This window comes from Poecilia reticulata, chromosome 1 (assembly GCF_904066995.2).
Source record: "Poecilia reticulata chromosome 1, P_reticulata-male-v2, whole genome shotgun sequence".
NCBI classification, from domain to species: domain Eukaryota; kingdom Metazoa; phylum Chordata; class Actinopteri; order Cyprinodontiformes; family Poeciliidae; genus Poecilia; species Poecilia reticulata.
Genome location: NC_088830.1, coordinates 33,211,810 through 33,225,640, shown reverse-complemented (window position 1 = coordinate 33,225,640; position 13,831 = coordinate 33,211,810). Strand labels below are relative to the sequence as shown.

The 13,831-nt window shown below is 44.0% G+C and overlaps 1 protein-coding gene across 7 annotated transcripts in view; it reads left to right on the top strand.

Moving 5' to 3' along the window:
* The window catches only part of sorcs1 (sortilin-related VPS10 domain containing receptor 1), a 163,740-nt gene that overhangs the window by 127,230 nt on the left and 22,679 nt on the right, over window positions 1-13,831 (top strand). For all 7 annotated transcript variants that reach the window (XM_008422146.3, XM_081611723.1, XM_081611718.1 and 4 more), the window contains exons 9-15: window positions 1,040-1,219; window positions 2,833-2,979; window positions 3,806-3,908; window positions 5,881-5,957; window positions 8,797-8,888; window positions 9,246-9,353; window positions 12,780-12,897. In XM_008422146.3, coding sequence (XP_008420368.2) covers window positions 1,040-1,219; window positions 2,833-2,979; window positions 3,806-3,908; window positions 5,881-5,957; window positions 8,797-8,888; window positions 9,246-9,353; window positions 12,780-12,897 — 825 coding nt within the window. The remainder of the gene's footprint in view (window positions 1-1,039; window positions 1,220-2,832; window positions 2,980-3,805; window positions 3,909-5,880; window positions 5,958-8,796; window positions 8,889-9,245; window positions 9,354-12,779; window positions 12,898-13,831) is intronic.

Below are 13,831 nucleotides of genomic sequence, written 5' to 3'. Positions count from 1 at the left end.
AAAACTCTCATCAGGACCTTTGAGTTACAGCTGAAGTACGTATCTAAAAAAACATGTTAAATCTGTCAACATGTTGAGACAGATGATCTAAGAAAAGATTGATCTCCTCCTCAGTGAGCTGCAGAAATGTACGCTCCCCATGTAAAACAACCAATCAGAGCAAAGAAGAGTGTCTTAATGCTGTCAATCAACCTCGTGCATGCACTGCTAAATATGCTAATTGCAAGGAAAGAACTTGGTGTTCCAGGAGAACTGTTTATCCGCCATCATCAGTGGCTACGCTAACCAGTCTGAGCATTCATAGCTGCCTCTGTTGTGGTGAACCAACTGTGTGAGCAGCGTGTACACAAGGTTGATGGACAGCACTACGACCCTCCTACTAACTCTGATTGGTTGGTTCTGACCGCGCATCATATTCAGATGAAAGCAGGACCTTATGGAGAAGGCAAACGACTTTTCCGTCCGTCCGTCCATCTGTCCGTCCGTCCATGTGTCCGTCCATGTGTCCGTCCATCTGTCTCTCCATCTGTCTCTCCATCTGTCCATCCATGTGTCCGTCCATGTGTCCGTCCATCTGTCCGTCCATGTGTCCCTCCATCTGTCTCTCCATGTGTCCGTCCATGTGTCCGTCCATCTGTCCCTCCATCTGTCCCTCCATGTGTCCGTCCATCTGTCCCTCCATGTGTCCGTCCATCTGTCCCTCCATCTGTCCCTCCATGTGTCCGTCCATCTGTCCCTCCATCTGTCCGTCCATCTGTCCGTCCATGTGTCCCTCCATCTGTCCGTCCATCTGTCCCTCCATGTGTCCGTCCATGTGTCCGTCCATCTGTCCGTCCATCTGTCCGTCTATGTGTCCCTCCATGTGTCCGTCCATCTGTCCCTCCATCCGTCCGTCCATCTGTCCCTCCATCTGTCCCTCCATGTGTCCCTCCATGTGTCCCTCCATCTGTCCGTCCATGTGTCTGTCCCCTCCTCCCTCCATACCAAATCAAACCTTTCCATCCAGCCCATCAGCCTGATTGTCTGGTCCGTCTCCTAGGAGCTGCATGTGATCAGTACAGATGAAAACCGCGTGGTGGCTGCTGTTCAGGAGTGGAACCAGAATGAAACCTACAACCTGTACGTGTCGGACACTTCGGGCGTCTTCTACACTCTGGCTCTGGAGAACGTGGTCAGCAGCATGGGCCTGGAGGGCAACGTCATGGTGGACCTCTATGAGGTAAACAAGCTTTAACAGGACCGTTCTCCGCTGGACTCGGCTTTTCATTCCAGGAACACGCTTTGATTTCAGTTAGAGGTGAACGTTAAAAGCAACTGGTCTGAAGTTTTATTAGAACTTTGATCAATTTATCAGAGCTTGAAGGCAGAGGGGATGAAATAAACCAGCAACTTTCCTCTGAAGTGTCCACATCGACAGGAAAGGGAATTCTTCCTGGAATAGTAGCTTTCCTGAAGCTAAGATTATCTCTTCCTTTGATGAAAAAAGCAGCTAATTTTTAATGAAACCTACCTAATCTTTATATTTTTTTGAATCATTTGACCACCTGCCATTATTTAAAACTTCCATCTGCGGATCTGATAATTAAGCCTGCGATGATGCAGCGCATGTCTTCCTGCAGCCGCAGAGATGGAATCAAATCCACCGTCCTGATTGGGGTCGCCACCCGGGACGAAACTTATGCTAAATCTTCACTCCGAGGGAGAATGAAGTATCTGCCAATTACCAAAGTGGAGTTTCACGGGTTGATGGAGGCGCAGCGACTCGCTGGAGGCCGGCGGCGGCACCCCGCCGGCCTCCAGCAGGGAGTCACATTCATTTAAGACACACATTGATTACTCACAAGTCTCCAGACGCTCCATCATTTTCCACTCAGCGTTTGTCGCTGTGTTTGGTTCTGGTAGGAATACAGAGCAGGGCTGTGTGTGCTGCAATCAGCCCGGCGTCCGACTCGCTTTGCACTGAGCCGTGTTTTCATCAGCTCCGTGTGACGTTTGGCTGCAGCTGAAAGCTGGTAGTCAGACTTATAGGTGCTGCTTGTAAAGTTACACTGTAAAAAATTACAGAAATGTTTTGGTTTATTTGGCCTGTCATTGAGAAAACAACTGTTTACATTTTCAGTTATATTTTCATAATGTTGTACATACATCTATAAATATCATAGTTCCAAACTGAAGATTTATAGACAAGTTAAATGTTTAGTTAAATTAAATATTTCATTTGTATGTAAATATTTAGTTTGTGAGCTAAATATGTTGCTGACAAGCTAAATATTTAGTTTCGGTTTGAGGATATGCTGCCGTCATGGAGACGTTTCATTAACATCATAAAGAACCACATACAAGTTCTTCTCTTTCCTTTTTGTTCATCTGCTTTGTCTTCTCAAACCTTCAGTCAGTCGTGGCAGATGGCCGCTGGTACCGAGCCTGGTTCTGGTTCTGGTTCTGGTTCTGGTTCTCGCTACATGCTTGCTCAGTGTGAGGGTTTTCTGTAATGTGAGTGATTGTTGCTACGTGTTCCTTCAGGAGGAATAAAATGAAATAAAAGTCAACGGCTCGATGCAACCTGCTGGTTTTCCATATGGGAACCTTTTAGACTAATTTGAATATTCCACTGTTTGATAGCTGGGATCATATATGTGATTGAATTTCAATTACTTTTTCAAAATTCCTTGAAATAACGTTTCTTGAGAAACGTTAAATTCTGATTTGTGGAATAAAAAGGTTGTGTGGTTTTCTGAGATGTATGTAAACATCCGGTTTCGACTGAAGTGAATAATATTCAGAGATCTGCCTGAGTTTCTCTCAAAGCTGTTTCTGTGTTGCCTTCCCCAGGTGGCAGGAATAAAGGGCATGTTCCTGGCCAACAAAAAGACTGATAACCAAGTAAAGACGTACATCACTTATAACCGCGGCAGAGACTGGAGGTTACTGCAGGCCCCCAGCAGAGACCTGAGAGGCAACAGCATCCACTGTGTGCTGGTGAGCGTTGCTGCTGCTGCTGCTGCTGCTGCTTCAGCTGCTGCTTCAGCTGCTGCTGCTTCAGCTGCTGCTGCTTCTTTTTTTATCCATGTGTGCGCGTCCATCTGAGAGACAGGAGCCGCCTGATCCCAGCAGCAGCGAGAGGCCGCGCTCAGAGAGCCGCGGCCGTCAGAGCTGAGTGCTCCGAGGCGGCTGAGCTGAAAGGTCAGCCGTTCTGATTCAGTCCACTAAGCTGACCTCCCATTTAAGCTACTGGAAGAAGAAGAGGTGTCAGATGGAGAAGCGCGCTCCTCTCCTTCATCTGTCCGTCTTCCTGAAAGTTGGGGCAGCTCATCGTTCGCCTGAGATTTCAGTCAGACGCTAAAGTTCAACAATCCAAGTAAACAATCCGGTTCATCTGGAACGTTCCCAACTCATCCCAACCTCAGACCGGAAATAATCACTTTTTTCAAAAAAAAAGAAAAAAGAAAACCCAAACCAATTAGATACTCTGAGGCATTTTTTGCCTTCTTCTCATATTATCCAGTCATTTGTCAGCAAATGTCAGAGTTTTAATAAACCTCCAAACAGCCCGTCACAACATGGCCTCCTCCACTGGCATTTCGCCGCCTCGTAATGAGAATTGTGTCGGTAAAGGTTAACCCAATCAAAATTAATGGTGAGGCCGGCCAATGGGGATGCCGTGTTTGTGATGGAGCTTATGACTTGGGAGGCTTGCGGATCCGAGTCGATGCAACTGGCGAGGCGTGCGTCTGCGTCTCTTAGTGATCCCGGCGGCTCGGCCCGAAGGTTTCGCTAATTGAGATTTTGATTTCTCCCTCTGCAGCCGTACTGCTCATTACATCTCCATCTTCACGTGTCTGCCAACCCCTACACATCTGGAAACATCGCCAGCAGGGAGTCGGCGCCGGGGATCATCGTCGCCTCAGGTGGGTGTGAGGAAGCCGCCGCTGCCGCCGCTGACGGTCTGTCGACTGTCTGCCTTCCTTCAGACGAATCCGCTAATTATGTAACCACCTGCTAACAGTGTTCACTTAATTACGGGGGTTTTATTGTTTAACTGGTTTTACAGTCTGAGATTCTTATGAATCCATTTTGCAGCATCACATTAAAAACTTTATTATCTTTTTGTGCTGCATGTTGGCGAACTGTAGAATCTCCTGCTTAAAGTTAGAAACATGTAGATACAAACTCTCTGCAGACGGATTTACTGTTACAGACATGAAGTATTCGCTCTTTGATCTTGTTCACGTTTCTTTACAGCCACACAGTTTGATGAGCTTCATTAGGTTTTAATGTGAAGTGGAAAGAAAATCATCTTTCATCTACTAACGTTAATGAAAGATTCTATTTTTTATTTTACTCTACACGATATTTCAGTTAAGATTTGAACATCAGTTTTATAGTCTTGGCTCAAATTGTCAATGTAATTTGGTTCAGGACTTTGACTGGGCCATTTTAAAACGCAGCATCAGCTTCAAGTGGAAGTGTGTAAACTTTCTACCCTGCAGACTGAAACCATCCAGCTGAAGGAACCTGTGCTCTTCAAAAATAGTTTGTTCAGTAATTTGTTCAAAATATTTCTTTTTGATGAGTAAAAACATTTTATTCTTCTAGAATGAAAAACATAAATCATGAAATGATCTTCTGCACCTTCCAGGATAATCCCTGCAAATGAAAAGCCTCCCCGTAGCATGATGCTGCCACCGCCATGCTTCACAGTGATTAAATGGGTTGTTTGTTTCTGCTTCCCAAAGATCTTTATTCAGATGATGAAAGCAGAGATGAGATGTTTTGTTCCATCTCATAAAATCTGGATAAAATTCCTTCAGGTTCTGAATCCTTGGTGTCCCTCTGCCTGCTGTTCCAGCCTCTGCCTGCCCTCCTCTGGTTTCCACCAAACAGCCGTCAGTGATGCCAAGCTAAAAACCATCAAGAACAAAGAAAGATGGAGGAAAATGACATCAGCTGCCTTCCAGGTGGATTCACACCGCAGTGATATTTACTCCCATACGGACCGACACTGTCAATAACTCATCAGCAAACACCTCAGGTGTCTGCAGAAGGCCAGGCTGGCACTCTGAGCGTGAAGCAGAGAATTAAACAGCTCTCAGTGCAACAATCGACCCTTTTGGTTTGATCCGTCATTATTCCAGCTGCGGTCATGAAGGAGGAAAATAACGGAGAAATAACTTCTTCCTCTCCATCCGGGGATCTAATTTTAGAACGATTTCAGCCATCATGATCGCATTTCCATTGATAAAGTCTACAGATGGTCCGGACCGCATGAAGGAGAGGAAGTCGGAGCCATAAAACGGCGATCTGTTCGCTGTAAACTGAAACTCAACTGCTGCTGGGATTGTTATCACCCTCATTGTGCTGCAAAATGAGAAATAAAAGAATGCACCTAATGGGAAATTCAACCTTTGGTGGTCACTTTTCACAGATCACCTTTCTTCTCAATCTGAAGACAGAAACTGGATCTTTGAGCCCGTTGTGAGAAGGAGATTGTCGCTCATGGAGAGTTCATTCCTGTGGAACAATCAGGCCTCGAAAACCTGCCACCTGGCACCAATTACAGGCTGAATTAAAGCAATTACAGCCTTTTGCACTGGATTAGGAAAGCTTGTCTTAATGTGGTCCGAAGTGCTGAAAGATGAATACAGTAATCAGGATTTATTGGTTAATTTGGGAGCCTGCACAAATGTCACAGTGCGGCGTAGATCTGTAGGGGCGGCGTAATTACAGGCGCAGTCAGCAGCTGCAGAGCGGACCACCGCTGGCTGCAGTCCTCACTGCATCAGAGTTAGATTTGATCTGAAGCAGGCTTTTCCTCCTGCGTACACATCATGCTGCTCCCGTCATCAAATGCGGTTTGTCTTGTGTGAATTTCCTCTGCAGGCTCCATCGGTTCAGAACTGACCACCAGCAATGTGAGCGCGTTCATCACCTCCGATGCAGGAAACACGTGGAGACAGGTGAGGCCTCTTTGTGCTGCCTGATGTCACGCCGCTGAAATGTATCCTGTGAAGTAATTCCAGTTCAGCTGTGAAATGTGGGAAGTGTAAAACAAAATGACATCACTTCTGTTGGGAATGCAGTCTTTGATTCTTCTTTGTGAAGGAAGTGAGAGTGTTTTAGAATCTACAAACCTTTCAGTCGTTTCCCACGGCAGCAGCTGACTGACATTTGGTTCACTTCTGTTTTGCCATCCTTTCTTTCTGCTCATGTTCGGTTAGCAGACATTGAAGACTTTATTATTGGGTAGAAAATGTTCCACTGCGTGTTGTGAGGACGTCCACATCCAAAGTGTGAACAGTGTTGGCCTCTTGGAGCAGAACTGAGCTAGACTTTAGTTTCTCTGACCGGAGGACTAAAACAGCCGACTGTTGGCAGGACGACTCCAGAAAACCACATGAACGCCTGGAACGGCGAAGCAGATAAACCTTCATAAAAGAAAACTTCAAACCAGATTGTTGCTCCTCTTGGATCCACAAAACAGAGCTAACAAATTGAGCTACACATAAGATTAAAGATGAGATTTTGTTAAATCTTTTCAAGGATAGCCACAGAAAACTGGTAACTGGGTTTTATCCTCGAATGTATTTTTGATAATTATAATTTTAAATTTCTTATATTTTGTTTGCAGCAAAATGATCTGTCCTTCAGCGTTTCAAATTAGCATCCAAGGCTCAGTAGCCTGGGTTTGATTCAGTCCAGCAGCACACTGATCATTCAGGTAGAATAGAAAATACATAATGAATATCTGACCCTCAAATTTATGAAAAATGTCAATGATTAAAACCACAAAAAGAAAAATCCTGAGTTTCTGAGGAGGTAAAAACAGTAGTTGACATTTAGTTATCCATCATTTAACCCTAAATGTAACGGATGTTGGACGTTTCTGCTCTTCAGAGGCTTCAGTCCACCGATCAGCTGGTTATCAGCTAAAACCCTGAATCTGTTCAGTTCAGTGGATGCCTCAGTCTGAGGTTTGTTGCTACTATAGAAAGTCTTAAAGTTAGATATTTGTGATATAAATAAGGTGTTAAGCAGTGAAGACAGAAAAACCTGCAAAAAGCCATTTAAACAGATAAATGAACAGAATCTTATGTCTGTGCAGGTGCTGGGCTCTTCTCACGTTTATAGATTTGGTCTTTTATTTCACAGCTTATTTATTTTTGTCCCTGAAGCGCCTCACTAGCATATATTTTAAAACATATTAATTCACCATCATTTGTCTGTTCAGCATCCATGACTAAGTTTATACATCTGTGAAACACAATTCTTCCAGATTGCATCAGTTTTAATCTTGACTGCTACAAGCAATTAATGTCTTAAAACATCTTTCATTCAGGAAGGCAGGAAGTTTTTACCTTCTGAATGGAACAAGCTGCCATGTAGCTCTGAAACAAATGAACTCAGAAATTAAAATCTAAGCAGTTATTTCAAGTAAAGCCAGTCTGAACCACTGCAGGCTGGTCTTTTAGCCACATCAGTCCAAACGTAGCCAGAAGACTCAGTCGAAGCTCGTAAAGGTTCCTCTGTAGACAGAAAACAAATCACTACTAAGTTTGTCTTGAAGATGGATCTTAATGGAGACGGTCAGGCCGGGCCGGCCCAAGCCTTCATGGGGCCCTAAGCAGCCGCTTAGTTTGCTGATGCCTTGGGCCGGCCCTGCAGTCAGGATCGAACTGTACAGAAGCCTCTGGGACATGAAGGCAGACCAAGACCGTGGCAGTTTTTGGGTCAGAATAAATTGGGATCATCTGATACCTGGAGGAAATAATTCCAGCATAAAACGTCATAAAGCTCAGAAGACAAACATCATCCACGGTTGGAGCGGCGGCGCTCGCAGCGTTTACAGATAACTGACAGATGTGAGGAACAGCTGGAGGTTGTCTGGAGCGCTGTCTGCTCAGACAGATGAAGCTACGCTAATTAAAAGAAGCAAAGTCATAAACAATGTCCTAGTTAAAGGAGCTGGGTGTGATGTTCAGAGCTTGGCTTGTTGTTTTACAACCTGACCAGTTTCAAACTTCACCAGAACATCCTGGGTCTTCATGATGCTGGTTGGTCTCTGCTGACTCGTTACGGCGGCGGCTGGAGGCACCAGGCTGCAGGGGATTTTATTTAGGGGTGTCAAAGAAAAGGGGGCTGAATACAAATGCATAGCGAGACTTTTCTTTTGCTACTGAAGGAAATAATGACGTGACGGTCCGATTCTTTTAAACGGCTCCCTGAGCAAAGCATGTTTATTACCCACTTTATGTTTGTTGGATTTCTACTGCAAGAGCATGGAGGGTCCTACTTTGCACATACTGAATAAATACTAACTTCAAGATTCTGAATTTCTCTCACTAAAACAAGTTAATATAGAACTATAGTGATGGCTTGTTCTTGTTCTTATAAAAATCTACAGGTGGATCATCTGAACGGAGCCTGAATGTTTGTCCCATCAATTACTCAAAAGTCTGAAAAACAAAAGAAATAAGAATCTGTGCATTTTTTACACTCTTTTTTTTAAATCTAATTTTTATTTCTTTCCTGCAGTTTAATGTGAAAATCCTCTGTCTGTTGTCTTACTGCTACTTTGATAAAACATCATTTAGAAATGTGAGGGCCAGGACATAAAACGAGGGGTTGCCATCATGTGGATAACTTCCATTAGATATTAACATCACTGGATCACATTTCAGTCTCTGAGGTCGTGTAACTTTGTAAGGTCAGCAGCATGCAGCTTCCTCCCGGTGACGGCTGCTCGGTGTGCAGACGCAGAAAGTCTCGCCTCGCTGAGTTTTCTTCTTTCTCCTGCAGATCTTTGATGAGGAGTACGCCGTGCTTTATCTCGACCAAGGTGGAGCCTTGGTGGCAATAAGACACACTCCACTTCCCATCCGACACCTATGGTGAGTCATTACCACGAAGCTGCCGTTTGTCACAGCATGACTAATTCCCTCAGAGGGATCTGGAAGTCTTAAGTTAGTCAAACAGAAAAGCAAATGAGTTTGTCTTGAACTGGGGATGAGCTGATTCCTGTTAGAGGAGCCAGCAGCCGTGGAAAATGACTCCTCTTACAGCTGTCATTCCGTTTCCCCTCTCCGTGTTTGAAGTCATAACGAGTGTAGCTCTCACTGAGCAGACTCCCTCAGTCCTGCACAGAATATGAAATAAAGTTGTGAGACACCTCTAAGGGTCATTAGCTTGTGCACACAGCGGGGGGGATTAGCATGGATCCCGTGTGCCGCAGCTGTTTGTGTTCTCAGGTTGAGCTTCGACGAAGGACGGCAGTGGAACAAGTACAGCTTCTCCAACACGCCTCTGTTTGTGGACGGGGTGCTGGGCGAGCCGGGCGAGGAGACGCTCATCATGACGTGAGTAGCTCATGTCCATCTCCAAAAGACATCAGGGAAAGAGAGAAATCAGACAAATTGCTCCTGTGTTTGAACTTCTCTGAGCAGCAGTTGATGCAATCTGTTTCTGGTGAACCAGGGAGGATTTATCAAGGCAAAAACATCAAATACTTCCGTCATCCTGATGTGAAATTAAATGTTTTAACTCATATCATCCTAATTTCTTTGTTAACATATATGAACAAGTCCAGGACTTTTCCACAGTAACTTGCCCAAGATGATACCATCAGTTGTTGGCCAGAACTAATCCAGTTCATTTGCTTTTGCCACTCCTCTGTAAACCTCTGTCTGAAATAGCAGAGAGAAGTTAGAGTCTGGGACCTGAAGCTTGAACTTCGTCCTTCTGTCTCTGCTGTATCCAAGGAGAGAGATGCTAATCAGCTGCTCCTGGTTGTAAAAACAATACCTTGTTACCACGGTTACACATCATGACAACTGCGTGAAAGTAAAAATGTGTGAGCAAAAATCCTAGCTGCATTCAAACCAGAGGGAATAAATGTCTGAACATGAAACCAAAAACTATATGAACGAAAGTCTAGAAAAGAATAAATCAGAAGTAAAGTCACAGAGCTGCTCCAACATGCCGCCGCCGTCCATGTTGCACTTTTAGAGCTCAGAGCTGGAACAAAAATAAAACCTAATTTCCTCCAATGCACTCATCTGGTTTGTCACCCGATAGAAATGGTCATTCAAATGGAGAAATGGAGCTGATTGAGCCAATCATCAGATTTCAGTCCACGCTGACATGACAGGGTCATGAAGTTATTGAATAAAAAGTCATTTTGTTTCTCTTTTTTTAAAGGTTTTATTGGCTCTAGTGGCCGTTATTTAATAGTTAATTGACAGGAAAGTTAGTAATCAGAGAAGGGAAGACATGCAGCAAAGGTCGCCAGGCCGGGAATCGAACCTGCGGCGGCTCGTCGAGGACTAAGGCCTCCATACGTGGGCTGTGCTGAACCCCTGCACCACCAGCACACCCTTTGTTTCCCTTCTCATTAGACTTTCCTTTGATTTGTAGCATTACTATTATCAGATTCTGTTTTCTGTAGGGTTGAAGGACAAACATCAGACAATTAAATGCATTATTAACGAACTGAAACAGGAGAATCAGTCCTGGTGGACGCATCTGGTCAGAAACCTGCAGAGTTTCTGCTGAGTAGAAACTCAAACATGATTTGAGCTGAGAAACCTGACAGGAAACATCCAGGTTGGTTGGTTCTGAAACCCAGATCCTCTGACTGCTGTAGGTAAGACATTAACTCTGCCGGCTCCATCTGCAGATGTGTTGCTGTAACCTGCGCTTTGCCTCGCCTTCTGAGCCGTTCAGCATTCGTCTCTGCCTGTTTTCTTCTTCATGAATAAAAAAAGACTTTCTCTCAAGGTCTGGCCAACATCAAAACTGGCTGTCTCCAGATTGTGATCACAGGAGATCAATGCTTTGGCAGCCGCGACAGCGTGACTGTCCATTTGAAGAGCATGAAGGAAAATGAACAAGATGATCAAAAAAACAGGAAAACAGCAAAGAAAGTTTAGTTTTGAAAACTTTTAACAGCATTAGAAATCGGGCAGAGCGGCGAGCACGAACCATTTTGCCCTCAGAGAGCAGAGTTATGAAGATTCCCTCCACATTTATTATTAGAATAGCCACGAGCCGGGAGCATTCATATGACGCAGCACCGGCCCGTTATTGCAGCGCAGAGTGGGGCCCGTGGGGCCCGTTACCAAAGGGTCTCCATGGGCACATCAATGTTTCATGACACCTGCCATTAATGACAGAGTGACGGCGGGCGCGGCGCGGCGCGGCGGGAGAGTGATGGGCGCAGCAGGAGGAAGGAGAGCAGGAAGGCAGGATGACAGGAGCAACGCACCACGTCTGTCTCTGTGTGGAAGGAGTTTGAGGTTCTGCTGAGACAAAGCAGAGACTGAGATCAAGTCCTCCAACGTTAAGCCTGTTGGCCATCAGTTTTCATAAGACCATCATGCACCGCTTTCTTATCAATTTGTACTAATTTCTGCAGTAAGTGCCTGTCATGGTCGGATGGCTTCGGCGCTAATTGACAGATTGTGATTAATATGTTGCCTTATGGTCGGTCTCACACACACACACACACACACACACACACACACACACACACACACACACACACACACACACAGTCACTTGATTCAGCTGGAGATGGAATATTCTAGCCGGTTTAATAACCTTGAATTGTATTTGGAATCTGGTCAGAGAAAAACAAGAGAATTTATTCTTATTAACGTTCATAATAAAGACAGATTAGTCGTCATTTTGTCTTATTTTTGTTTGGTTTGTATTTTCCAATTTGAGTAAGGTGACAACAGATAAATGTGAAGGCAGGGATGCGTGTCTGGGCTGCAGCAAGTCGTCTGTCTGCAGGGTTTTCTTTCTGCATGAGGATCTCATTTGTATTTGAAGCAGAAACCAAAGGAAATCGAAAGGCTCTTTTAACCGAGCCTGTCTGGAAAAAGAACAACTCTTTATCACTCCCTTTTTCTCCTAGAGTTTTATTCTTTTGTCTCGTACAAATATTAGGCTACAAATCTTACAAACTTATGCTAAGTTTTCTGAAACTTTATTCTCTCAGCCTCTTCAGACTTCTTGAAGTCTCTCTGCTCTTCCCAACTCATCCCAAATGAAGATGGAAAATATCCTTCAGTGTAAAACCATAGGAGCTTTTACTGAGCTACGTTCTCTACCTGGTGAACTTTCTGATCTGTTTTTAACAAAAGGTCCACAAAAAAACAATTACAAAATAGTCTAAGCTGTAATTTAAGTCATTTAAATAAATAAACCTGTTAGCTGGCTCTTTGTAAATGAGAAGACATGATAGGTGGAATAAAAGCTCAAAACATTTAAGAGTTATCAAACATTGGAAGCCACAATTTTGCTAATAATTTTGTATTGGCTATTAATTTTGATTTTAAAACCAGATTTATCAGTGTCAGAATGCTTCCTGGGATTATGGCGAGGGATTATTTTCAGATTGAAAATGGAAGGAGACAGAAACGCTCCATGGCTGGAATCCCACTGCATGATGGGTCCAAACATCCACATTCTGGCTGGTTTGTGTTTTTAAACATAGTTTTCATCCACAGCCTCTAACATTGTTTCCAAATAAGATGGAGTTTACTCAAAATCTGTCACAAATTTAACAGGATGTTAAATAAGAGAAAATGCATGTTTTAGTTTGGACCATGGAGTAATACATGAAGTTTTCCTCCCTCTGCAGATTTAAACCACTAACTCGGGTCTCGTCTGGTTTGAACCCGTTTGGTGGTGCAGAGTTCTGCTGCCTCCTCTTTAACGGCTCGTTCCATCAATCTCCATCCCTCACTTGGTTTTTTCTTCACATGACTTGTTTCCAGGATCTTTGGGCACTTCAGTCATCGCTCTGAGTGGCAGCTGGTGAAAATAGATTTCAGGTCCATCTTCAACAGGAGATGCACCGAGGCGGACTACCAGACGTGGCACCTACACAACCAGGTATCATGGCTGCCGGATCCAAATAAAGATCTGAGGACAAAACGGTTCTGGACGCACTTTCTGTTTTTAATGATCCCAGTGTGATCAGAGCGAGTAACTATTTACTCTGCTCTTTAATTGACTTTACAATCATTCATTATATAGATTAAAACTGGAAAATAAATTCCCTATTGGAGGATGAAATGGGCAGACAGCTGACTGATCCCTCCTTACTGACACCATGCATTCATTAAAAAGAAATAAATAAAATAAATCCTGGGGAACCACCACTCTTGGCCCGGAACCACTGCCTTTCTAAGACCTGGACCCTTCAGTGCGTAGCATGGTGGTGGCACCATCATGCTATGGGCATGCTTTTGTTGAACAGATGGATGATGGAAATAAAAGTTCAAGAAAAAAACCTTAATTCCTCCAGGCAGTTCTGGACGAACGGGAAGTTGGAGGCAAAGATCCAAACCAACTTCCCTGCTTAAGTTACTGTAGCAACAGAAAAAATACAGAAAAGTACAGAAAAAAATGTCCATATTTTTCTGTAGTTCACTCAAAAACAGAGTCAAAACTAGAAATGAGCATTTCTTGCACAGATTTTCCTAGAGGAACACGCAGCAGACGGGAGGCTTTGGACTCCAACGGGGGAATTTCCTGTTGGATGAAACGTTTGTACCGATTCTGGTTCCACGATTCAGTTTAGTTTTATTTATGGTTTTGCTAATGAAACAGCACAACCTGAGCAAAACAAAAGGATACGGGTTGAACTAAAGCAACTATTGGTCAAAACATTCACTGTCAGGAAATAAGAGTAAATGTTTGTGTAACTTTAAGCTTATTAATGCATCTAAATCCTGCTGGACATCCAGGAGCCTTTCTGAGGACCAAGGTTGGTTCTGCATTAGCTTTTTAAAGATGCTTCCCCTCCATGCTCAGAGTGAGTGTG